At 38.6% G+C, this 27,978-nt stretch overlaps 2 protein-coding genes across 5 annotated transcripts in view; both read left to right on the top strand.

Annotated features, from left to right (window-relative positions):
* Positions 1-12,510, top strand: part of gabra5 (gamma-aminobutyric acid type A receptor subunit alpha5) — a 32,483-nt gene extending 19,973 nt beyond the window's left edge. For all 4 annotated transcript variants that reach the window (XM_042006303.1, XM_042006302.1, XM_042006305.1 and 1 more), the window contains exons 7-10: positions 960-1,103; positions 8,178-8,330; positions 8,571-8,782; positions 9,288-12,510. In XM_042006303.1, the coding sequence (XP_041862237.1) occupies positions 960-1,103; positions 8,178-8,330; positions 8,571-8,782; positions 9,288-9,578 (800 nt within the window). In that variant the 3' untranslated portion in view covers positions 9,579-12,510. The remainder of the gene's footprint in view (positions 1-959; positions 1,104-8,177; positions 8,331-8,570; positions 8,783-9,287) is intronic.
* Positions 12,511-18,229: 5,719 nt separating this feature from the next.
* LOC121653697 (gamma-aminobutyric acid receptor subunit gamma-3) overlaps positions 18,230-27,978 on the top strand; it is a 67,260-nt gene continuing 57,511 nt past the window's right edge. The window contains exons 1-2 of the mRNA XM_042007344.1: positions 18,230-18,502; positions 18,709-18,854. Coding sequence (XP_041863278.1) covers positions 18,450-18,502; positions 18,709-18,854 — 199 coding nt within the window. The 5' untranslated portion in view covers positions 18,230-18,449. The remainder of the gene's footprint in view (positions 18,503-18,708; positions 18,855-27,978) is intronic.

Genomic DNA, 27,978 nt, shown 5'->3' with positions numbered 1-27,978 from the left:
TCCATGAAGAAGATGCAGCATGGACTAAAGCATTTTTATCCAAGTCTGCATATGGAACAAAAAAACAATAAAAGGTTGAAAAAAGTAAGAATCTAGAAGTTTCTCAATAACAAACCACCTGGATGTGGGTGGAGCTGGATGGCCCAGCTGTATTATACCAGTAATGCTACAAACCTGTGGAACTCTGCAGGAGGATATTTTTTTTTTTTATTGGATGAGCTAACTTCAGGCCATTCAGGGACCCATCGTCACCAGTGGATGGGTCTTGCTGTCATGCTGGGAAGAAAAAAATCCACCAAAGGACAGAAATGTTTGATCAAGCATTTCAGGCGTGTGTGGTTCTCCTTGCTGTGAAGGATCTGAACTGATTTGACGCTTTGCAAAAGCAATATGACATCCTTCACTACGTTCCTGTCCACTGACACATTACATGACGTACTGTCCTGTACAACAGCAGATCCTCTTTACTGATGTTGGCCCTAGATATTAAACCACAGATCTCAGCTCTTTTTGACACATTGGTGATTTGAGTTGTCTGTTGGATTGGAGCTGCTGACATTTCAGCCCCAACAATAAAGTCTGTTTCATAGATCTTCAGCTCATTTCTGCTTGTCATCTTGATTTAAAGTCACAATCAGTCGTATTCTCACCACGGTGTAGGACTGGATGTTAGCTGCCTCCATCATGCGTGGTTACAGTACTTTTTTATTCATGTTCTTCCTGAGATTTGTTCTTAAATATGAATTATTAGATTATTTTCTCCTCTTTTGAGCTTGTGTGCGTTCTCATGATTGTCAGATCTTTCTTTAGATTGAAGTGATTAGTTAACTACAATCCAATGTACTTTTTCTTTTCAACAACCTTTCTAGTAGGATGTGAAAGTATTCTTTGTTTTTCTAAAAGATGGCTTATGGTTAATTTTCAGTTTTTAACAAATGCAAATATTCGTGGTTTTCCAGATGCATATCCTGTCTCAGAGGTGGTCTACACATGGACTCAGGATGCAGCCAAGTCAGTGGTGGTGGCAGAGGAAGGCTCCCGGCTCAACCAGTACCATCTGATCGGTCAGACGGCCGGGACAGAAAACATCTTCACCAGCCGAGGTGAACTCACAGTAAACGGACTTATCTCACTGCTTGTGAAACAATTTTCTGTGTAAAGATAACAAACTAATCCAATAATGCTTTTCTGTGAGCGACATCTGCAGCAGATGTGGGCTGAAGATAAGATGCAAAAGGTCTTTCTGTTTTATAAAACTCCAGAAAATGAGATTGATGAAGACCTCATCAGACTGAAGAAAGGTTCAGAACTATTGCTAAAGTCTTCAGACGCCATCAAAGACACCAAAGTGAGACAAAGTGTGAGCAATCGAGGGCATCGTTAGTCTGACGTTGGTTAATGTTAATCAAGAAAAACTTTGTGCAAAGCAGGGCTGCAAAATGGAAGATGTTGCTCCCCAATACCAAGAAGATTGCTCATTTCCTGCAGCTTTCACTAGTTATCACGGACAGTGGCATCAATGGATGCTTTCACTGTACAGAATAATTTAAACAAAGGAACTATTACCATACAGCTGTGTTTCTCAAATGGTGGCACACGTACCGCTTGGGGTACTGGGAGACACTTCAGGGGGTACAGGGCAGTTTTTTAAGAAGGGATAACTTGTTCTATCTTTTATATCTTTCTTACATAATAACAGTGAGTCAGTTCAGGTCAGGATTACTACACACATGTGGAAATCTACACGTATGTAGATTTCAGTTAAATTCTACATCTGGAAAAGTTACTCTGATCCAGATATGAAATACTGGGTTTTTTACTTCCTGATACCTGTGAGGTTTTGTGGTTTTATGGATCCATTGTGATCTATAAGTTAGAATGAATGTGTAAATATGCTAAATTAATTTAATAAATAACTACAAGCACTCAGAGGGCACAGACCTCCACCGAGCCATTATCGTTTTTATTTATTTATTTTGCAAATAATTGTGGCCATTATTTTTTAGTTAGAAGCTGTACTGGCAAAATTATCCCAACTTCCCCAGAGTAAAGAATCCTTCTAAAATTCCCTGGATCCAGGTCCCAAAATTTAATCGCATCTTGTTCCATTTCTAAGATTTCCTGACAATTTAATCAAAATCTGTCCATAAATTTTTGAGTTATGTTGCTAACAGACAGACAGACAAACCAAAGCTACCAAATACATGAGATCCAAATTTCAGGTTGTTCATAATGTTTTATAAAATAATCATTTATGAAATGTAAACATTATTATAATGTACTTGTATGTCTTTGCACTGAAACACACTGAAAAATGAACAGTTTTCTTTTTTTATAGGTTATTAGATTGTTATTTTTCCTGGTCTCCCATTCCTGGTTTAAGGGGTACTGGGCTGAAAAATTATTCTACAGGAGGTACAAAGTTGAAAAAAGTTTGAGAAGTACCATGCAGAAAACCATTTACATCAACATCCACGTCAACAGTCTCTGCTTGGTCTGAACGGATGAATCATGTTTGCTGATAACTCTGATGTTAAGCCAATAGGAAGCATGTGGAAACGGTAGCTGACGTGGACAGTTCATATGAGGAAACCCAGAAACAAAGACTGAAATTACCTCAACATATAAGGCTGAGTAGCTGTTAACAATAAAAGATATTAAAAGCAAATATGCATTATTATTTCCAATGTCACAGCTAAGCATAATATTTTTCTGCAATTAAGTGTGATTTTGCTTTCTTTTTATACTATTTATCCCACAAGCAGCACTGCAGCTTCTGTCCCCTCTTTTTTATTTTAATCACTGTTATTTATTTTCTATTGTAGCACCAGTCAGTACAGTAGCTTCAGGCAGGAGCTGTAATTTTAAGCCTCCACTTCCATCCTATTATTCAGCTGTGTGTTATTACAGTGTGTGCCATCTAAAGATGTTGTGAGAAAAAAAATGTTTTCAAATTAAACTGGATAGAGACAATGAATGAATCACAAGGATTTGAGAGTGCCTCCCACACATAGCCAGCTGTCTCTGGGGCTGCCAAGAGAAGAGAGAGGGTGGAATAGGGAGGAGGGTAGGAGGAGAGGGGGGGTGAAAAAATCACTTATCCGTGGTCTGAGCCATTGGGTCTGTAGGGTTAATCTGTATGCAGCACCATCAGTTGTGCTTTTACCGAGTGACGTCACAGCTCAGGGATTGGCTACTGTGGAAGAGTCTCGTGGAGCGAGGGGCAAGCAACATCGGCTTAATTCTGTTATGTAAAGAATAATACATTCCTGCTGCTTGGTTGTTGGTGGTCACTATTACAGAGCAGGGGGTTCCTATGGCTGTGCTGCAAACAGGAATAGTTAGGATGCTTCATCCTGCATCTGACAGGACAGGAGTTGTTTACACTGGATGATGTATAAGAGCTAAGGATGTTGCTAGGGGAAAAACTGCGCATGCTCATGGTTGTGGAAGATCCAGAATTAGAGCAAGGTTTAGATTGTTTGTCCATTTTTACACACAGCAGAGTCAGCTAGCTAAAAAAGGAAGGTAAGTCACACAGAACCAGTGATCTTAATTAGTGTTGCTAATCTGAGTTTCAAACCCTCTTTAAGCCAAGAATAGCCCAGCAACATGCTCTGCTCTCATGTTGACGGAGTGACCCCTGACCTCACAGGTTTAGCCAAAGAGGATGAGAATACCGACACAGGAATTCAACTTGTGATAAGCAAACCTTGTCATTTCATTACATTATGCACATCAGCACGTCCAGATTTTAAGCTAAAGCGGAAAAGCTCAACAGATGGTTTGGATATTTACTCACCAGTTTACCAACATAGCTGCGTTGTTCTCCGCTATGAATGGCAGTTCTCCGCAGACGCTCCAAAAACCAAACAGTAAAATCCACCACAACCGCATTGTTTTTACACCTTGGAGATTTCCATCCACTTCCAGTCCCAGCAGGCGGTCAGATCAGAGCGGAGTTCCCCTGGTTGAGCCACCACAGAGCAAAGCTGCTGGCTAGTAGTCCGCTGAGCGAAGGCAGCACAGGTGCCCCTTTCATTGAGGACATGATGCTCTTCGTTGCATCGCACAGACCATCCAAACTTTGCTCCACTCCCTCTCAGCCCCCCTCTGCTTCAGGCATCTGTGCACCTGCTTGTAATCACTGCTGACCCAGGTCTGCTGTAGTGTTCTCACTCAGGCAAGGCAAGGATGTACGTCCCCAATCAAGAGTGGCCTGGCCTGACAGAATGGGATGGACTCTGTGGCAACACACACACACACATTTGCACATAGAAAGAGAGAGACAGAGGGAGAGGGAGAGAGATATACAGGATGCAGATTGTGACAAGGGATTAGCGAGACAGAAAAATCCGATTTTGCCAGGAGAAAGCAGCAGTCATCTGTGGATTTTCCATAGTTTATCAGACTCCGAGGCTCGACAGGATTTTTCAGAAAAAAATCCTTCCAACGCAATCTTCAGCTGGTTAACAGGATATAATGATTCTCAACTAACCTGTTTTTTCTCCAGTATTTTATCTCTCACATTCAAATGAGTCACACTTAATAAAAGTTGATGGGATGAGACAACACCTGCTCACTGACGGAAATGAAAGCAACTCAAAGCAAAACTGATTTTCAAAAACAGCAACCTACATTTTTCCTTAGTAAAGAAAATATTATGAAAAAATGCCTTTCCTACCAAAACTTAGAGGAACACAGAAATGAATCCCGAGGCAACGTAAACTGGGTTACCATCATCAGAATTTCAGGCTCATCCTACGTTGGGTTTCCACTGGGTGTGATGAAGGTATATTGTTTTCGCAAAAGGAATTAAAAAAAAATACAAAAAAATCTTCCAAAATATTGAAAATAAGTAAATAAGAAATATTTATAGAAACAAATTTACCAAATTTTGTAAATAAACTTAGCACAAAAAGTAGGGAAATTTGTATTTGGATGATTTTTTCTACCCTTCATAAATATCAGTTGGTGTTGTATTATGCATCTTTGGAAAGTCTGATTAGTCTTTTTTACAATGAGGTATAACTTGTAAGGATGGTGCTTCTGTGGAACGAGCGACACAGCTAAATGTGTGGGTAGTGCCCCCCAAAAATGAGCCACAATCCCCTACAATATCCACTCTAGTTTGGGTTGAATGTAGAAGCTAAACAAGTAAACTTTGAAAGAGCAACAGATGTTTTAACAAAGTTATGTCCAGACAGAACCCACAGAAGTGCCACTAGAGCACATTTTGGCACATTATGGAAAACTAGATATATTTCACAGGTCAAATAAAATAAAATCAAACTTTATTTATAAAGTGTTTTTTATGCAGAAAGCAACACAAACTGCTTTACATAACAAAAATAACGTACCCATTTTATAATACAACTGATATATCACTATACACTCACCCAGCCCCCTGTTTTTAATAAAATACAAAATGATAAATTTTGCTGTAATGGTAGCATTGGAATATTGTTCAGCTGTAGATACTGAAGGGCTAATTTCATGCATTCACATAATCTGGAGCTTTTGTCATCTTTTCTTCCTGCTTTGGCTGCAGCAGCTGTGTTGCTTTTCAGCCTGCCATGAAAATACCATCATGATTGGTCATTTGTTGTCAACTCTGTTGGTTTGGCACGAACGTGCTCATACCAGAAAACCTGGGTTGACCTACTAAGTTGTTAGCCAGCATCATGGTACCACTTAGCGAGAGCTCCATTCTTAGGGCTAGTTAGGCTTACTCACGTAATGATACCCTCCATTTTTTAAACCTGCTTCGTAGTATAGGACCAGCTCAAGAACCGGTGGAGGCCAAAGCTAAGCTAAAAGGAGAGTAAATATAGTAAACATTTGACAGGTAGCCAGAAACATGACTACATGTTCATGTTAATATATTTTTGTGCTTGTGAGATGGTAAGATCTTCACCTTAGCAGACATGTGATAAGCTGTTTTTGTACATGAACATCAGATATTATTTCAGCAGAATGTGTAGAAAATTTGATGATAAATTTCTTTTAGTTACTGTTTTATAATCAAATTAGCAAGAGATGAGTGAAAAACAACATGCAGGACAGCAGCCAGGAGAACGAAGCAACACCGGTGCCCGCAGGTTGGCAGTGAATGCTTCAGAAGATTAGCCGATTCTAAACAAAGAGAAGATTTCTTTACAAAAGAAAAGAAAAGAAAACAGAATAAATAAATAAATATATATATATACATATATATATGTATATATATATATACATATTTGTTAATTATTATTAATCCACGGCTACATTTACCAGCTCATCCGGAGGGATCCCAAGGCGTTCCCAGGCCAGCTGAGAGATTTAGTCCGTCCAGGGTGTCCTGGGTCTTCCTCGTGGCACCAAGCTCTGACACTGGTCTTACAGGGATCGGACAGCTCGTACAAGCGGGTCCGGCACTCCATACTCCCGGAGTACCCCCCCACAAGAGTCCCCGGGGGACACGGTCGAATGCCATCTGCAAGTCCACAAAGCAGATGTAGACTGGTTGGGCAAACTCCCATGCCCCCTCAAAGACCCTGAAGAGGGTGTAGAGCTGGTCCACTGTTCCATGACCAGGACGAAAACCACACTGCTCCTCCTCAATCCGAGGTTCGACTATCCGACGGACCCTCCTCTCCAGCACCCCTGAATAGACCTTACCAGGGAGGCTGAGGAGTGTGATCCCCCTGTAGTTGGAGCACACCTTCCGGTCCCCCTTTCTGAAGAGGGGGACCACCACCCCAGTCTGCCAGTCCTGCCTTAGCTGCGCTCCCATTAGCCCGCCAATACCCATCAGCTGCCTATGGAGTCCCACAGGCCAAAAAGGCCCGATAGGACTCCTTCTTCAGCTTGACGGCATCCCTTACTGCCGGTGTCCACCAACGAGTTTGGGTTACCGCCACGACAGGCACCGACGACCTTATGGCCACAGCTGCGGCTGGCCGCCTCGACAATAGAGGCACGGAACACAGCCCATTCGGACTCAATGTCCCCCGCCTCACCCGGGACATGGTTGAAGCTCTGCCGGAGATGGGAGTTGAAACTCTTTCTGACAGGGGACTCTGCCAGACGTTCCCAGCAGACCCTCACAACACGCTTGGGTCTGCCAGGCCTGACCGGCATCCTCCCCCACCATCTGAGCCAATTCACCACCAGGTGGTGATCAGTTGACAGCTCCGCCCCTCTCTTGAGTGTCCAGAATATGCGGCCGCAAGTTCGACAACATGACTACAAAGTCGATCATCAAACTGCGGCCTAGAGTGTCCTGGTGCCAAGTGCACATGTGGGCACTCTTATGTCTGAACAAGGTGTTCATTATGGACAGTCCATGACTTAGATTAGGGGGGGCCGTCCCTCCTCCAGGTCTCGCTGTCATTGCCCACGTGAGCATTGAAGTCCACCAGCAGAACGAGGGAGTCCCCGGAAGGAGTGCTCTCCAACACCCCCTCTGAGGACTCCAAAAAGGGTGGGTACTCTGAACTGCTGCTTTGTGCATAAGCACAAACAACAGTCAGGCTACCCTTTCGTCCACCGGGGTAAACCCCAACATTAATATTATATTAAAATTATTTTGTCTTTTTTATTTTTATTTGAATAAACACTGAATGTACACTTCTGTACACCAGTGAAACCAAGCGAAGTGACCAAACAATGTATTATTTCAGATTTAACCATTTAAAACCTGCAGGACGCTGTCACTGCATCAGAGTTGGCCTTTGCAGAGATAATGTTTACATGTTGTTCTATGATCTGATGGAGGTTTAGATCTACAGCTGCATCTTTCCAAAGAGATATTCATATTCATTCCCAAAGTGTTTGTTTATTTTTTTTAGGCAAGCTTGAAACTTTTTTTCATTTGTGCTATGTGCCCTTAATTTATTCTTCACCAGTAACACATACACTGATATTTAAACATCTTAATAAATCTCTAAGTGTTCCCTTTACTATGACTCCAAACGTTTTAAAATAGACGTTGTAGTTGCAGTGATATACTCATTTAATTTCATTATAGGTATGCAATTTTCAACCAGTATTTGTAGCCAATTCTACATCCTGGAAATTTGTGTAACCAGTTGTTTTGGTTGTTGTTTTTCCTCCAGTTTTACAGCATAGTGTGCATATAAACATGCAGTCTGAGTACTAGAATGTAAGAAACTGAAAATGTCTCTTCTGTTCAGGTCAATACACAGTGATGATGGCTCACTTTTACCTGAAGAGGAAGATCGGCTACTTTGTCATCCAGACCTACATGCCGTGCTTCATGACTGTAATCCTGTCGCAGGTTTCCTTTTGGCTCAACCGAGAGTCCGTACCAGCAAGAACAGTCTTTGGTGAGTCTGGAGCAAGCTGGTACATCAAGCAGTGAAATAAACATTAATGTTCATGTACTGTATTAAAATACACATTCTTACAGCTTTAAAAAATGTCCAACATTTTTATTTTTGCTTCTTTGTATTTCTGATGCACGATCTGTCTATAATACTTTGGATTGTTCTGGACTTAATCTGCTGGAACAAAAACTGAATTGCAAATGTGACGACTAAGACTGACCCAGTTTTCTCCACCAACAGGTGTGACCACAGTGCTCACCATGACCACTCTAAGCATCAGCGCTCGAAACTCCCTTCCTAAAGTGGCTTACGCTACTGCCATGGACTGGTTCATTGCAGTGTGCTATGCTTTTGTCTTTTCTGCCCTCATTGAATTTGCCACAGTGAATTATTTTACCAAAAGGAGCTGGGCCTGGGATGGGAAAAAAGCAATGGAGGCCCAACAGCCCAAGGTATGTGTGTTTTCATATTAATATCACATTATGGGGTCAAAAAAAGGGTTAAAAAAAAGCCAAACTTCACAGACATTTGACACTAAGCAGTTATGTATGAAGCAACATTAGAATTAACTGGATGAAAATGACCACAGTCGGTTCAGTTGTGTCAAACTTACTCAACTTCCTTTTACTTTTTTAATATTTTCCCTCCTGAGTTGTATGGAGTGAGGGAAGACAGAAGGAGCAATGAAAAGGTTTATGAAACCTGATAATGTGTTAAATGAGTATGTAGAACTTATAAAGTTGGTTGACTGTATTCACGGCTCAGTCTGCTGGTATTTTGGCACAGTGCTGCTTCATTAGCACTCACGGACATTGATTCCTGTCTTCAGCTTTATCCTCACTATCCTTTCTCGCTTACCGGTCCTCCACACTGATGCGTATGTGTCTTTTTTTCTTTCAAACTGGCAGGGTTTTCTTTCATTTTGTTAAAATCAATTTTGTCTTTTGTTTTCCACAGAAAAAAGATCCTTTAGCTCTGTCAAAAAAGCCAAACAACACCTGCTCAACTAGTGTGAATTATGCAGCCAACCTCACAAAGGATGCATCCATCTCCACCATCTCAAACAGCACAGCTGTTCAGCTCAAACCGTCTGAAGCCAAGGCCCCAGAACCCAAAAAGACTTACAACAGTGTGAGCAAGATTGACAAGATGTCCAGGATCGTGTTCCCCGTGCTGTTTGGGACCTTCAACCTGGTGTACTGGGCTACGTATCTCAATAGGGAACCGGGGATCAAAACAGATAAGTAAGAAATATGAAGAGGGCCATTCATGCTCCTGAAAACAACTGGAACCCAATCAAAAACAATGCCAAGCATTTAGTCCTTGTATCATAGATGTGTTTTTTATTTATTTTGTTTTTAAGTCAATTTGAGGACATTGCATGTGTGTTGCTTCAGGACAGTGTTGCCATGTTTGCACTGAGTTTGTACATGTATGATTAACAACCTAAATTAATTAGATTAATTAATCAAATCATTTAGAACTAAGTTACTGATTCATTTATTACTAAGTATGTTAGAATTTTAGCATTTGGCATTCATATTTTTTGTTAAGTCTCCAGTATTTGATAGTACAGCAAGGCCAAATGCTATGCAAAACAACATTTTTACAGTGCTGTTACTGAAAATCGGCTTTCACCTTTGTAACCCTTACGTTGTACAGTAGAAATGGGCTGGAGGTCCAGGAATGTTTGGCTGGACCCAGGCACATGGAACTTTGCTTCTTTGTTGAAAGCAGACAAATAGCCATGCTAAATGTGTTGCCTTCAGAGTGTGACAACTCATTATGAATGCACTGAATTTGCAATTTCTTTTTTATTCGAAAGCCAGGTCTATCTTTGATTTAATTGTAGACCACTGTTGATCATTTTGCAACTTTGATTTAGAATAGCCAGCTCTCATTTCAGTAAATTTTCTAATCTGTGTTTCTGTTTTTATTTTAAAAGATTACACAGGGACGTATTTGAAGCTTAAGTAATGTTGGCAGCTTCTGTCACCTGGTTAAGAATCCTATATGTAAGAATGGCGGTAGTTTAAGGAACTTGTATATACGTCCTGCTTTTAGAACAATGCCACAAAGCCAGTAAGGTTAGCTTCAATGTAATGCATATACTGCTGCAATGTAACACTAGTCTAGTGCTTTATAGAGAAATGAGCAAAGTAGTTTGAGCTTTAGTAATTTTAATTGAGTATACAAAACTGTTTAAAAATATGATTTTTATTCATTATTTTTTAGGTAAGTCTGTTGTTTCTGTAAGCTTTGATTACAACATACAGATATAATCTTGCTTTGCACATAGTCACTTTTTTCCACAAAGATAACAAACTGACTTGAGTATAAGTAGTTAGAGACAAAAAGTCAAAATCATAAAATTATTGCATCAGTACTATTTTAAAATCACATTGTGTTGATTATTTTTAACTAATATACTTAGTTTTTCATTAGCGTAATGATAATAAGATAAAGCCAGATCTCAGCATACAGCTAGCTTGGCTACGCTTAGCTTAGCTTGTCTTAGCTTAGTTTAGCGTAGCCTAACTTAGCTTTGTTGGTTTTAGCTTAGCCTAGTTTAGCATACAGACCAGAAACTAGGTAAAAAACTTGCTCTGGAAGTTACTGTTCTTCCATTTCATATGTTTTAGCTCTCACTCACATTTTAATGCAGGTGCCTAAACAAACTTTTAAGGTCTTTGTTTTAAAAAATAAACCAGAAAAAGAAATTTGCACGCAAACATGATTTGAAACATTTGCTTGATAGTTCACATGAAACAGCATACAGTATGCTATTTCATTTCTCACATTTAATAAAATATTATATTGTCACATCATTGCTGTTGCAATTGAAAGTTTGAGCTGGTGTGTTTGGGTTTCCATGCATCACAGAGGTGTGTGCGCCTCAGAAACCAGTGCTCAACCAGGTTTGCTCAGCAGAGCCACACTCGCTCCAAAACAAAGCAGTTAAATTTACAAATCAGTTAAAAGGCTCCTTTCCAAGAAAAGAAGATAACTTGAATATTATTAAATAGGAAATCCACTGTTACTGTCATGCTGCTGATATTAAAGGGGGCAGAAGCACAATAGCCATCAAAACTAACCACAAAATGGCATTTTATAATAAAGTTATATCATAAATAAGAAATAATAATCTAAAGTTAATAATCTAAAGTTGATTCAAATGGTTTTTTTTTTATATAAATTAAGGAAATTACAATCTTGTGCCTGCAAAAATGGTTGTGCATCCTAGATGTACTCACATCCAGTAATGTTTGTATGTAAGAAACCCATTTATGTGCTCTGGTGTAGCAACAAGTTGCAACACAATCATTTAGGTGTTGGTTATTTATTTGTAAGGCACTGATTTTGTGGAATTAATATTATTTTTAACATTTGGACAAGTTTACCGTTTACGTCTTTATGCTATGCTAAGCTAAGCTAATCCACCTCTAGCTTCATGTCTCATAAGCCGTTTTCATACATGAACACCAGAAGTTTTTTTGAAAGAAAGTTTGGACACTTTTGTCAGGTCTTTTTCTGCAGTTGCTGTTCACATTAACTCAGCACAACAGGAGGTTTCATGAGGTGAAGGTTTTTCTTTACAACATGTCTAGAAGCATGTAGCAGATGGCAGATAAGGCTCTTATTTTGTTCATATTAGTATTAAATGTACATGTATGTAACTGCAGCAGCAGGTGAGTAGCAAGCAGCAAACATTTCAGCAGAAAGGACAAAACTCACCAGCACACACAGATTCACAGCAATTGCTCCAGTGTGATACAGTGTTTTAACCGCTGTTGATCTGGAGATTTTACTGGGTGGAAAAGCTTTGCAAAAAGTCTTTGTTATTTTTACATCTTTAGAACATTTCAGAACTCCAGTGCATGTGTGAAAGCAGCTTTACAGAGATGTGAGTGTAAAACTGTGTTGCCATTTTCCAAATAAGTGTAATTTATTTAACTAAATAATGTCAAACTAATGCCTTTCAGGTGGTCGTATAAATTAAATCTTTGTACATCTTTTTACACACCACTTCCTTCAAAGTTATCATGTGATGTTACGCCTGCTTCACCTGCCACTCTTGAATAAGTTGTGTCGTGTTCTTACACTTCAGTGAATTATAGCTACTGGCTGTGCTTTAAAATGAAATATCTGAAGCAATAAATAATGCTCATATGAATGATAACTTGTCTTTATGGTTATATTTTACTATAATTTTGTTGAGAAATGTTTTTTTTTTAATCAAATTTTCTTCTTTTTATATATGTATAGCTACACTCATTTACTCCCTTGACACTTGTTTGTGACAAACCACTTCTGGCCTTTGTTTATTTTATTAATTTATTTGCTTTTATTCGCTCTTTTTTAATGTATTTTTTATAATTAATTTATTATTTATCTTTATTCAGTTGTTTATTTAATAATTAATTATAGTTTATTTTATTCCAGTCTTGTTTTTTTTCCTGGATTTTTTTCTCTGTATTTATCTTGTTTTTTTATGATTGTAAATAAATTCAGGCGTTAAAGGATTAATCTCTTCTGACCATTTTTCTGTCAAAGGTCTTTGCAGAACATAAACGTTTAGGCCCGTGTCACCATTAAAACCTCAACTCTTTTTGTAATGGTTATGAACCTGACTCCAATAAAGCTTCACTGACTCGCATCTGTCTGCTTTTAGTCAAGCCAACTTTATTTATAATGCACTTCACAACAACAGCTACTCAAAGTGCTGAACATAAAATACCTAAAACATTAAAAAACAAAACACATCATATAAGAAAAAAATAAAACAGAAAAAAGAGAAATAAGAGAAATAGTACAATAAAAGCAGCTCATTCTGAGGTTGGTTTTAGGAAGGGACTTAAAGTTGGACAGTGAATAATCGAGCCTGTAGTCAAAAAGCTAAATTATAATGAAACAATGTCTTTATCATGTCTGTTGTTGCATGACATTTATAGCATGCAGTATCATTCTATAAAGGTGGAAGACCTTGCTCCATCGTCTCTGGATAAACACACACATTCTGTAGCTAAATCAGACTGCAAGTTCATATTTAGATGCATTTATGGAGTTGATGTGATAAAACAGCAGCTTAATCTTACTTGATGGAACAACGGTTTGCACGTGCCATTTCGTCTTTGATTACACACATGCACATCCAGATCATGCAGACTCTACAGTTGGTGGACTGTTAAATCCATCTTGGGGGTCTCTGTTGCAGCAACATCTGGCTCACATCTGTTTGCCAAGGATTTAGCTCCATTTAAGTTGCTTTTTCCATTCAGTAGGCCCACGGTCTATGTCAAATTAAGCTGTCACTGATGGCACCAAATGACATCAATCATAGGATGTGGCTTGAGAAGGAAAACTGGGTTGTGGTACATGTCCCTGGGAAGGACCACCCTCTCTTATCCAGCTCCAAGGCTTCATCAAAACAGACTGTACGAGCCTTACGTGCACTTAGATGTTTTACAGCTTTTAACAGATGATTTACTGAAACAAAAAGTTGAAGTTTTGATAAATGTTTAAAATGTATGATGGGTCTATTGTTTTCTCAGAAAGTTGAACATTTGTCTTTTACAACAAAAACAAAAACAAACAAACAAAAAAAAAACATATTGAGAACAATAAATTTACACCAATCAGCCACAAACTGTTTATATTTGCAGGAAATTGCAGCTTCTGTGGAGTAAAACTCATTATTTTTAATAGTTTACTGAATTCATAACATGCAGCCTCTTATATTTCAGATAATGCTGTATTAGTCACAGCGTATTTAAATCCCATTTCATCAAAAAATGATCTGCAGCAATGTTGCTTTAATGTAACATCAGATCACACAGAGTTTACTATTAAACAAGTGAACTGTAATAAAAAACAAACAAACAAAAAAAAAAAAAAAATTGACCAGACCCTGATTCCCAGCCTACAAGTTACACTTAGGTAATAAAAGTTATATTGTTGGTTCTTCATATTACAGGTGTGAAGGGCTCATCAAAGGATGAAAAGCAGCATGACAGCAATGTAATTAAAGGAGATAAAAATAATAAAATTAAAAATTTAAGCATTGTTAAAGGGGGCCAAGGATGAGAAAAACAAGTCATTTAACAGTAAAACTAATTATTTTGCCACATTTTTTTCATCACATTATTTACAACAACAGATTTAATGTAAAAACACTTAAATTCTGATTTTAATTTGAATCAACACAATATCCTTTTTTTCTTATTGACAGGGCAGGACAGACAATAATTCAATATGGTGGTTGGATGAATGCTTATACACTCACCAGACATTTTATCAGGTCCACCTTGCTAGTACCAGGTTGGACACCATTTTCCTCCAGAACTGCCTAAATTCTTAGTGTGATAGATTCAACAAGATGTTGGAAACACTCTTCAGAGATTTTGCTTCATATTGACATGACAGCATCACAGTTGCATGATTACAATCAGTCCATGATGAGAATCTGCTGCTCTGTTGGTAATAAGGAGCCAAATTGTGCCCAGGAAATATCCCCCACACCTGATCCAAGGCAGGATGGATCCATGTTTTCATGATGTTTCCACTAAATTCTGATCCTAGCATCTGAATGTGGAGCTGAAATGGAGACACATCAGACGGAACCAGTGCTGATTTTACTTCCTGTTGTCTTTCTATCATCTCCAACCAGTCTGTCCATTCTCCTCTGACCTCTGACATCAGAAAGACATTCTGGTCCAGACAACTGCTGCTCACTGAATATTTTTTCTTTTTCACACCATTCTCTGTAAACCCTAGAGATGGTTGTGTGTGAAATACTCAGACAAACAACCATGTCAGTGATCTGGGAGGGGCTCAGAGTAGACAGAGTAGTCACTGTTCCTCTGCATCGTTAGGACCCAGAGGTGGTGGCTCGGGCATCTGGTCAGGATGCTTCCTGGATGCCTCCCTAGTGAGGTTTTCCGGGCATGTCCCATCAGGAGGAGATCCCAGGAAAGACCCAGGACATACAGGATGGACTATATTTCTCTGGAATGCCTCCGGATCCCCCAGACGAGCTAGTGAATGTTGCCGTGGAGAGGGAAGTCTGGGTTTTCCTGCTTAGGCAGCAGCCCCGCAACCTGACCCTGGATAAGCGGCAGAAAATGGATGGATGGATGGATGGATGGATGCTTTTTCATGACCATATTTTGGTGGAATTTGTTTATTAATTTGTTTGTTAAACCACTTAACACCTTAAGAAAAAGGAACAAATCCAGCAGAGACCTGAACCAGGACCTGAGAGATGCATCTGGACCTTCACCTAGGCTTCATCAGAAATGGCCTCTATGAACGGTGGAGGTCAAAAAGCTCTTCTTAAGGAAGGGAAACAGGAAGAAAAAGCTGAGATTTGCCACATTACACAAGATCTGGTGTAAAAATCAGTGACAAAAGGTCTGATGGAGTGATGGATCCTACCCAGAGCCTGGACTGCAACATTAGGGAAGCAGTGTGGGATCATCTGAACAAAAGTCAGCCAACGTCCAAAGAAGAGTTTTGGAAAGTTCTTCTGGAGAACTATTCCTAAAGACCAGAAAGAAATTAAAAGAAAGTTTGTCTAAGAGGGCTCTGACTGTGCTGAATAAAGATGGAAATCCATAATACAGACATACAGGCGCTTTAAAATGGTACATACTCTGGTCTTGTCAATGTCATGTGTGTCAAGACACATTTAATATGTTAGCTATTTAATGCAAGACTGACAACTCTTCAAATTAGTGGTAATGGTGCACAAAACCAGGGGATTTAATCGGATATAAAACTATTAAAATATTTGTTGTGAATGTGCATAGTTCTGATGTCAGTGCCAGTACAGCTCAGTGGTTAGTGTGTGCATTACTCTTTTTAACCAGCAGAGGATGACAGCAGTCAACCACAACAGCAGCAAGTCGATCAGAGCATCACAGCCTCTGATAAACCTCAAATTAAACCTGTAGCTGAGTGCAGTCCTGTGAGGCCAAAATACACGTCATCAGGGAATCTGCTTTTGCTGCTGAAAGCACATTATTTGCTGTATTTTTTCCTATCAAAGACAAATGAAACTGTGACCCATGGTGATGCCTACAAGCTGTTTATATCTGCATAGAGCTGACAGTTGTCCTTGTCTTCCTACTGCACAAGTACTATTCTGTTGCTCAGCCAGAAATAAGCTAAAGACCATAAAGGGCACAGACATGATGGAAAACTCCTAACTTCTAATCACCTGCCTCAAAAATTAAAGGTACACTTCCCTTCAATATGTAGGAGTCCTAGTGAGCCCGTGAAAAGGCTCTGGAAAGACCTTTTCTTTGACAGCCTCAGTGATGCCATGAGTGATGTCATCCAGGTTACTTGAAAGCAGCGTGTGCTGCATTCTGAAGGCTTTGAAAAGAAGTGAGCGTGTGTTGCTGGAAATGCAGGATGTTATGAAATATGACCCAAATGTAAGACAGAAATTTAACATGTATATGTCTCTACTGCTCTCTCCGGGTAGCTGGGATGGGCTGCAGACCCTGAGATCTTCAGTAGGACGAAGCAGGTTTTTAAAATTAATGAAGGAATATCTGAATTCTCCTGTTTTTAACTGCTCCAGCCTTATTGAAATGTAAGGAATCAATCTGTGTTCACTCTTTGGTACATCCCAACTGCTTTTAGATGATTTCCAGGAACTAGATCCCTGTCTTGGTCTCCTCCATTTTTACAGCAGGAACTATTTATTTGGGGGGAAATTAATCTAGTAAAAAGGAATACTTTTAAGAAGGAATTGAGCTCAATATTTCTGACTGAGTGTTTTATTTCCCTTTTTCACCTTGAAAAACACCTCACAGACTGCATTAAACTATTTGTTCATTTAAAAGAGGCTTTTCCTAATAATTTGATGTGCATGTTTTGAAATAGGGATCCAAAACAGGGGTGTGGGTTTAAAGTAACAACGCAATTCAAAATAGTGAACATGATGCTAATGCCATCGTAGACTTGTTTAGATGTGATGATGCCTTTTGTTTACACGGAACCTGAATTTTAACTCTACTATTTAAAATCCCATCTCAGCCCATTTCACATCCTCAAAGACAAATGTCAAACATGTCTGTCCACTGCAGTTGCATTTGATCTGATTTTCATTCATTCATTCATTCATTCATTCATTCATTCATTCATTCAGATCTGTTTGATGACTGTGGCCTTTAATTTACTGTTTTGCTCATTTGTACAACGCTAGCATCTATGTGCTTATATCCACAACTGGTGCCTGGCGTGAAACATTCTTAAAGATTTTTTGGTTTCATGTTAATTTGGCAAAGACTTCGGATCATTATCGCCGCCTGGTGGTTGTAGTCAGACATTACAACAAGAGTCCGGTTGAAACAAGGTAATTTAAAATTAGTTGATCGTGGTATAGCAACTAATAAGTACTGTGAAAAAAAAGTTGTTTGAGCTGTGCATCACAAGAAAAAAGAAACCATGATTAGTTTTACATATTAATGGTTGAGGAGAAAAATCAGAAACTACTAATAATTCGGGATTAAAGCCACTTTCATTAGCTTGATATTGGATTTATTGCTTTTTCCCACTTTTAAATGTTGAATACATATGTTCATGCAGTTTTATGAGCAGCATTTAAGACTTTTTGTTCTAGATTTTGCATTTTGAGAGCACATTGTGTTAAAAAAAAAAACTGGTAATTGTAACTCTGAACAGACTGATACTGAAACATTCAAGGGTTTATTGTTGTTATTATTAGTGTTGTTGTTGTTGATGATGATGATGATGATTTGTTTGTGATTAAATAAAAGTATTTCCACGCAGGTGGGACGACTCCTGAGTGACGCAGGGGAGTTTTGGAAGAACGCGTACAGTGTGCACGCACCTGCGTAAAGGACCAGCAGGGTCCGCGAACCTTCACTGGTTCCCGAACGGCTCGTTTATCTGAGAAACGACCACAGAAGAGAGGGTGTGTTGGAAAGCGGCTGATTATGACAACGAGATGCGTTTAATGGATTACAAACTAAGTAACACCGTTCCCCCTTTCTCCTCTTGCTCCTCTGAGCAGCTGTGACTGTCGCGTGCGGACACTACGCGCACGTCCTCTGACATATCTTTACTTGTTTTCCTCCTCCGAGAAATATGACGTGCAATTTACTGGCTTGTGTCTTACTTCTTTCGGTCCTTTGTACCTGGTAGGTGGCTCGTTAGGTGTGTTTGTCGTTATTTATTTATTTATTTATTTATTTTTTCATTTTTTTATCCCAGTGATGTTGGTGAGTTATGTCTAACAGAAAACTTAGTGCATGGTTCTAAGTTCACCGGGTTCTGCTGTTATGCTCTCTGCAAAACACTCTACTCCCTTCAGTACTTTTATTTATTTATTTATTTACCCTTTCAGCTCCCTGACAGTGGAGTACGAGGAGGACTACGAGGATGTGACTGTAAACCAGATGCTGGCTCCTAAATCCCAGGAAACCGACGCCACGGAAATACTCAATAATTTACTCAAAGAATATGACAAGAAACTGAGACCGGATATTGGAGGTGAGGGTCACTTCTAAAATGTACATTTTAACTTGACAAATAGCTCAAAGTAAACGTGGATCAGCAGCTTTAATCTGTGGAGTTGCTAGAAGCAGCAAGAGCAGCTACCAGTGATTATTTAACGGGACACAAATTCCTGCAAATGCTAATTTCTATAGTACAACGCAAGCCATAAACTGCAGACATAATAAACACAGACTGTATTCATCCTTTTATTAAAGTGCTTGCAATATACTTTGAAAAAGGCTAAATAAAAACAGGATAAGAAGGTTATGCAGCAAGTTATTAAAGAGACCGTCTGGATTTGAAAGTGGAGGAAAGAGTGAGGTGGTTTGCAGTATTCACAAAATTTAGAGTTATTTTGTTCCCCAGAAAAAAAGAGAGAATTTGAGATGATACGCTGCAACTTCAGCTCCAAAACTGTATGTACTTGAGTTTAAAAAAACTTTTTAGCATTTTTCATTTGACTTGGGTTTCTAAAACTTATTTGTTGTATCAGTGCTTGTTTGTAATAAATGTTATACCATTGGAAATCATGTTTATTTTCCTTTAAAATGGAGCCACATTCATAAAGCAAATGCAGTAAAGTATGTGGGTTGCACCTATGAACAATGCTAGACAGATTATTTAGCCATTTTTTCTTGTTCTGAGCATCTGGTGCCCCAGATGATGACAATCAGATGCCTGAGTAGCAGCACCTGTGGCCTTGGCCGCTACTACACCAGTTAGTTGGATCGTCAAATTGTGGAGAAGACGTGGAGAACATTATCCTGATTGCTGCACCGTTAGAGTAACAGCTTTGGTGGAGGCAGTGTGATGGTGTGGGACGGTCTCTCCCAAACAGGAAAAACAAGACCTGTTGTGAGGAAATCTCATTGCAGAGCGATGTGGAGAAGAGATTCTGCAAACAGCAGAAATCTCCACAGTCTGGGACTGAAGCTTTTTAGAGACATATCTCCAGATTTTGTGAGTGTAGTTGGTGTAGAAGCCTGCAGTCCTGACCTCTACCCTACTGAACACTTGTGGATCAACCTTGGCTGCTGTTGGTACCAGAGTGACTGACATGACCACATTTGCTAACTGGTGATAAATGCTGGATGAAGAATGGATGCTATCCCACAGCAGTGTGACTAAGTGGGGACCAGCATGAGGAGCAGGTACCAGGCTGTTGTGGCTGTTTATGGTTCTTCCACTGATATTGGCCCCTGTCTTTTAAATGAAGACATTTTTAAACTGCCAATATGTGTTGTTTCTTCAGACTTCAATCATCCAATCTAGTAAACAACACTAAACAAAAGGTCAGTAGCACAATAAGCTGTTTGGCATTGACAGAGAAGATGTGGCAAGTTTTTCATGGACACAACTCACATTCTCACAAGCGTTCCAACTGTAAAAGAGTTATTGCCACGAAGCATTTTTACAACAAAGAAATAATCCACCAAACACTAATTTCCTTACTCAATGTGCTAAGATTACATTTTCATTCAAAATCATAACATCAGCATCGAGGTTTGGTTATAAAGTTGAATCTTGAATTTGGAGGAAAGTTCAGATTCTTGTAGTAACTGTGTCTGAGGCGAGCAGCACGTCTGACAGAAGTGCTGCTTCTCTTCGATCAGGGTGGAGTCGCATCACTGCAGGTGGACTTCAGAGCAGAACAACACCTTCAGACTTAAATATTTCCCACCAGCTTGTTTCACTGTGGGTTTGATTTGCTTCTTAGTCTTTTTTCAATTTAGCTCCTTGCACATATTTTTCTAATAATGCTGGAAATCATCATCAAGTAAGTTCTCATATTCCCCATCAGTCCCTGTAAAATCCGGATGTGATAGCTTTGTTACTTACAGGATACTCTGTCTAATCCCATATTGGATAAAACACTAACAGAATACTAAGCTGAGCAGCAACTAGGGATTGTAAACTCCTTTTAGAGTAGCAATAATCTGACACTGAGAAAGTCACTCCGTTCAGAAGAAAAATCAAGAATTTTGATTCTCTTTTTTGTACTTCTGCTGCTCTGTTTCCCGTTTTTCCAATGTTACTTTGGAGCAACATGCTGGTAAAAACTAACACGTAATGAATGGATGCTGGTTGATCCTGTGCGGAGTTGAAGAAATTCGTCTGTACAGGGATTTGCATGGAAATACGTCACATGTTAGACCAAAGTAGTTTAAAGCATGTTTTTTAAAAAAGCCAAGAATTGTGCTTTATTGCATTGTGGAGTTGGGCTATCAACTCCTATTCATAGATTTTCTACTCAGGATTTTAAGAACAGGTCTAAAATCCCCATTCCATGAAGCGGGGTGTGTGTTTGTGTGTGTGTGTGTGTGTGTGTGTGTGTGTGTGTGTGTGTGTGTGTGTGTGTGTGTGTGTGTGTGTGTGTATGTGTGTGTGTGAATAAGGCAAGCAATAGCAACTCCATCCTTAACACTGTAACATTTTGAACTGACCTACTTGGTGCATTAACCATAGACTGACACCCAGCTAGCGAACTGATTTGCCTTCATTGGGGAAATGCTTCTTTCTGGGTGCTAGAGTTGTCTGAATTTGGGCTGTTAATTAAAATTGCAGAGGAATATAATAAACATGGCAGAGAACTTAACCAGCTTAGAGAATGATATCGGTTAATGAAAGGAAGCTGTTCAGATGGTGAGATGTGTTGCCACTGGGGGAGAACACAGCAAGTTCACACATAGTCCACCACTGGACGGTGACTGAAATATGCAGTGTGTTAGTTAGTGTGTTTGTGATTTCACATCTAATGATGTCTTCAGACCGCATGGGAATTTAGGTGTGTGGGAAACATGACAAATAGATGCGCTAAGCAAGTGTCGTCAAATACACATTCACTCAAGTCAACTTTCTTTCATCTCGAGTAAATAATTGTAATTTTGTCCCAACAGCTTGACAGCATTGTAATTTCTCAGATTTCAACAGGATCAATTTATTAATGACAGCATCTGAGATCTGTTAATGAGGTCTTCAGCCGAACAAACTTCTTTGTTTTTGTTTTTTTAATTTTCCATGTTTATCTAGACAGTTAATAACTCATTCGTTTGTTATATCACAAACTCAGAGGATATTTCTCTTTTATTTAAACGTTAAAGCTTTTTTTTAATCCTTTTTCCTTTACAGTTATTTTTAAGTTTGCATGAAACTTTTTTCACTTTTAGCCCTATACTGTAAAAATTACAGATCATGCTCTTTTTACATTTTTACATCTCTCTCTCTCTCTACACACATATATATATATACATATATATATATATATATATATATATATATATATAATATTATTATATATTGTTTTTGGACGCGTTAGCAATGGTAAGCAAAATTTACCAGCCTCATGTCAATCATATCCATGTCACTATGTGAAGATGAAGAATGACAAATGTTGATAACAGCCTATTTCAGTTAGATATTGTTTGCATTTATTTCATATAACTTTTCAGTATTAATGAGGTTTGCTAGTGACACAGCTGTAAAAACTGCTAGTCATCAGACAGCCATGCACACATCTATGAAGAAGATCAGGTTCAGATAGTGAGAGTAAACCGCAAAAGGAAGTAAGGAGACGTCTTGTCTAAATCATTGTTGCTGTGCAGATGTTGCAGACACAGGGCTGATTATGGGCCATGAATGCAGGGGCACTGACCAGGAAAAGGTTGGCACAAATGAGATATATTTTTATGAGTTCTGGATTTTATGTAATATTGAACTGATTATTACATCTAAAGTGATTATCTAATTTAAAAAAGCGAAGGAAAACCCCAAGGGAACATTGGCTTTTTCTGTTGATACAATATAGTAAAAACTGGCATATTTTAGGCCTAATCACAAATGCTGATTAATCTTGATTAATTCATTTATAAGCTGTGATTAATCTAATTGAAAATTTGAATCACTTCACCGCTCAAATATATATAGAAAGGGTGGAATTCATTAAAAAATTAATCTAATTAATTAGAGGCTTTGTAATTAATTAATCTTGATTAATCACATTTTAATTGCATAACAATGTTTGCCTCAAAAAGCAGCGTTTTTTAATTTAAATGGATTTTTAGGTTCTTAATTGGTTCAGGTCCTATTTAGAAGGCCGGAGTTATTTTGTTACGATCGGCAGCTATGAATCTGAGCGAGTGGCCATGACTTGTGGAGTCCCCCAGGGGTCAGTCCTTGGACCTCTTCTGTTCAACTTGTATATGCTCCCTTTGGGTAAAATATTACAGAACTATAGCATTAGTTAACAAAGTTATGCAGATGATACACAACTTTATGTGTCCCTGTCACCAGATGACTGCAGTCCAATAGACTTAATGTGTCAGTGTCTGGAGCAAATAAACACCTGGATGAGGGAGAATTTCCTACAATTAAATGAAGACAAAACTGAGATTATTCTGTTTGGTAGCAAAGAGAAGAGGGTCAGCATTGGTAAACACCTGGAGACTCGTAGTTCGTAACCTGGGATTGTTGATAGACTCAGATCTGACTTTCAGCAGCCACATCAAAGCTTCACTAAGAAGCTTTTTACCAGCTCAGAAACATCAACAGAATTAAAAGTTTAGTCTCCCAGAAAGACCAAGAGAAACTCATCCATGCATTCATCTCCAGTAGACTGGATTACTGTAATGGTCTTTTAACAGGACTTCCTAAAAAGAGCATTAAACATCTGCAGCTCATCCAGAACGCTGCTGCTAGAGTTTTAACCAGGACTAAGAGATCTGAACACATCACACCAGTTTTGAAATCTTTACACTGGCTTCCAGTCAGTCACAGAATAGATTTTAAAACCCTTCTGCTTGTTTACAAATCCCAGAATGGTTTAGGCCCAGAATACATCTGTGATATGTTCAGAGAATATAAACCTAGCAGAGTTCTTAGATCCAAAGACTCTGGTCAACTAGTCCAGACCAGAGTCCAGACTAAACATGGAGAAGCAGCATTTAGCTGTTATGCTGCAAACAAATGGAACAAACTGCCAGTGGAGATTAAACTTTCCCCAAATGTAGACATTTTTAAATCCAGGTTAAAAACATTTATTTTCTCATGTGCCTATGCATGAAATCTGCACAGTAACTTTTTTAACTTATCTTGCTTTTAATCATTTTAATGTAATTTATTATTTTATTGTGATTATGTGTTGATGCCTTTTACTATTTCTAAGTATCTGTAATGTCTTTGTTTTATGTAAAGCACTTTGAATTGTCCTGTACATGAAATGTGCTATACAAATAAACTGCCTTTCCTTGCCTGGTGGACAACTGCATCAAATAATTGAAATTATAATAGAATTATCAATGTAAACTCAAACTCTAGTAATTTCTGGAAAAATGCATTTAATTGTATTTTAATTCACAACAGTAGAAAAAGAAATATTAAATATCCCTGGAGAAAACTGAACAGCTCCTAAAGTTAAAGTGTAATTTTAAGTACTTTAACCAGAAGCTCTGGCTGTTCTCTGATTAAGGGTCTACAACATATATATATGTGTATATATATATATATGTATGTATATATATATATATATATATATATATGTGTGTGTGTGTGTGTGTGTGTGTGTGTGTGTGTGTGTGTGTGTGTGTGTGTGTGTGTGCGTACCCATTTCCTTTTTTTTTTTTTTTTTTTTTTTTTTTACTGATTTATTATTTTCTTTTATGACACTCCTGTCATTCCACAGTCTTTAACCTTTTGATAACCTCTGTCTTATATACCATATTTGTCACTATGGTTACCAGGTCATGTAATCACTGTTGTTTTGTCTGGGCAAAGAGGTGACAGAAAATAAACAACCTGTAACTGTTATACAGGATGGGACTGGAGGGCAGGTGCCAGTGACCTCACTGAGCTCTGAAAAAATCCCTTACTGTCCTGTGAGGGCTGAGCCCATTCTCGTACCCAGTGTCATTTTCTGTTTCATTCTCTCCATGTGTCACTTTGACTCTAACCTCACTTGTTACACTGGGTATACCACATCTGGTGATTCTTGTACATCCAGTCGCCCTTTAAGTGATGTCAGGTGCTTTTATCTGTGCCAGTACACCAAATTCTCTGCTTTCTCTGATAACACAGACAAACGTAATTGATCAGTTAGCAACATGTGTACTCATTTGGGCTCTGTTTGGTGTAAAGTAACAGACACTGAAGTTTCACCTGCATGCTTATTTTTTATCTAAATTCCAAGAAAGCTGGGGAGCAATGTTAAATTTAAATAAAGACAGAATGGATTGACTCGCAAATCTCATACAACGTATATTTTATTCAAAATATGATGTAGAAAACATGACACATGTAGAAAAGTGAGAGATTTTACAGTTTCCTGAAAAAGTATTAACTCATTCTGAAATTTATGGCAGACGCAAATCTCAAAAACAGAACAGCACAACATGGTGGTCTCACTTTTCTTTCATCTGGAGGACACGGTGTCCATGACTTCTAAAATTTGTCTGACCACAAACCAAATCTGGGGACTAAGAAGTGGGCTCTCCTAGGGCTGGGGGATTAATCGATAAAATCGATAAATCAAATTTTTCATTTCTGGAGATTTATTTTTATAAAAATCTGGTTTTTTTCATAGTTAGTTAGCAGCAGACTTAGCCCTCCCTCCACTCCAGAACAGTGTTTGTCTGACAGATTTTCAGTGAAGTGACCCTTCACTCATGCCTGGGATTTAGCTGTGCATATAACTGCAGTGAGAAATGCTGCTAGGATCTCACTATGAGATGCAGAAGTCAACTTAACCCACAAACTCTTGTTAAGAGACAACCTTCATCAGGGGAATCATTTCTGCAGTGGATCCTGTATGATAAGGATCCAGATGGAAAGAGATCTCAGATGCATTGTGTTGCATATTTTTATGTAAGATATGAAGTTGTTTATATGGTGGAAAAGCTATTACATTATATGCTTTATTTTTGCTGCCATTCATCTATATAAACAAATGTTTTTAATAAGTTTATTTATGTTTTGTTTTGTTTTTAAACTCGGAAATCGGATTTGGTTGCGATTTTATTTTTAGGCCATATTGCCCAGCACTAGGTTCTCCTAACTCTGGGGCTGAGGTTGCCAAAGTGGTGAAAAGGGTCTTAATTGGAAAAAAAAAAAAAATCTACCAAAACTGCTAGTCAAATTCAAACATAGATCATAAATTTCCTTATATTTCAGTCAACATGGTGACAACAATGTGACAGTGCTTCCAACGCAGTAAATACATTTGTAATTCGTACATAACGTCATGTCACGTAACATAACGTATCGATGCATCAGATCACGTAATACCACATCAGGTAACGTAATGTCACATCTCATGACTTCATATCTCGTAACGTCACATATACTAACATCACGTAATGCCATGTAACATCACGGAATGTCATGTAACGCCACATAACGCAACATTGCATAACATCAACTTACGTAATGTCACGTAACGCCACGTAACATCACGTAACGCCACATCACGTCACGCCACGTCACGTCACGCCACGTCACGGAACACCACGTCACAGAACCCCATGTCATGGAACGCCATGTAAAATCACGTCACGTAACATTCCGTCATGTAACGTCACATCACGTAACGTCAGTTCATGTAACATGATGTCACATCATGTCACATCATGTCACATCATGTCACATCATGTCACGTAATGTCACGTCACGTAATTATAAGTAGGGCTGCAACGATTAGTCAACGTTGTCGACAATAGTCTACAATAAAAAAGTTGACAACAAATTTACTCGTCGACTATTGTGGGCAAAAAAAAAACAAAAAAAAAAAAAACAAAAACCTACAGAGTGAGACATTGACTCTGTCCAAATGTTCACCCTACTCCCTAACCCCTCATTCACTACATAGGGCTGCACTACATAGCACACTGCATAGTGACTCATTCTCTTGGCGATTCGGACATGAAACTGCCTATTTTTTCTTCGCCACAAACCACGTGACTACCGCCGTCACTATGGCAACCACAACCCGCGTCAAGATGTCATTCCAAATCCAGTCCAAAGTTGTGTGTAAATATTTTTATTTTTATTCCTTATGTTGTATTTTATTCTTTATTTGTTTTCTTATAGGTAATTTCGCAGCTCAATTTTTTTGCCTCCTTGCGCCATGTTGAGCTTCTGCCCGCAATGCATTGTGGTCTATATTGACCCATCCAGTGACCAACGATACTCAATACTTTTCAAGATGCATTGTGGGTAATTTTAAGTGCCCTACTTTTTTCTCTCTGGACATTCGGACACTCCAACAAAATGGCGTGACCTCTATATAGGGCACTATGTAGGGAGTAGGGTGCACATTCGGACACAGCCATCGTCTTCTTCCCCATCCATTAAATGCATATGAGATCTGTAAAGTGGACCTTGCGTACCATGGAAGTACGTCTGCAATGCTCGAACATTTAAAGAGGAGGCACGTCGGACTTACATAACAACCTCATGCAAGATTTCAAAGCTGAAAGTGAAATAAGATTGATTTAATAATTATGAGATACATAATCCGACTGGTTGACTAGTCGTTTTAATAGTTGGTGACTAATTGACCATCAGAATAGTCATTAGTTGCAGCCCTAATGATAAGCCTTAATTACCACATCTAACAGAATTTTTTTGCACCCTGCTCTAAATTTCCACTATAGTCCATCAATGTAGCTTTACAAGAAGCTGAAGCTCAAGTTCCAAAACTATAAAGGAATTACCTTCTAGAACAATCCAATAATTTATATAAAATTTATTGTATTGTTGTGATAAAAAAATAAAAAGACATTACAACTATGCCACAAAAAAAGATCTGGCATCAAACTCAAAAATACTTGTATACATTTAAAAATCTGGATATCTCTGGCAACAAATTAATTTTAACATTCTCATCAATTTCCTCTCTGTCCTGAGTGTCCTCTTTCTCCAATCTTCCTGTCTTTTTCCTGCTTGCTACCTTTACTCTACTCTGTCCTCTTGTATTTTCCTATTATTCTACCCTATTTTCTATTTAAAATACTAACACTGCAATTCATAGCAATTTTTTCCTGAATGTAGAGCGGAGGACCAATATGCTGCACCTTAGTGGAGTATCACCAGCTGTCCTGCAGGTTTTAGACATTGTCTTGCTGCAACA

This window comes from Melanotaenia boesemani, chromosome 14, assembly GCF_017639745.1.
Source record: "Melanotaenia boesemani isolate fMelBoe1 chromosome 14, fMelBoe1.pri, whole genome shotgun sequence".
In the NCBI taxonomy this organism is placed as follows: domain Eukaryota; kingdom Metazoa; phylum Chordata; class Actinopteri; order Atheriniformes; family Melanotaeniidae; genus Melanotaenia; species Melanotaenia boesemani.
This window is presented reverse-complemented; position numbering and strand designations above follow the sequence as displayed.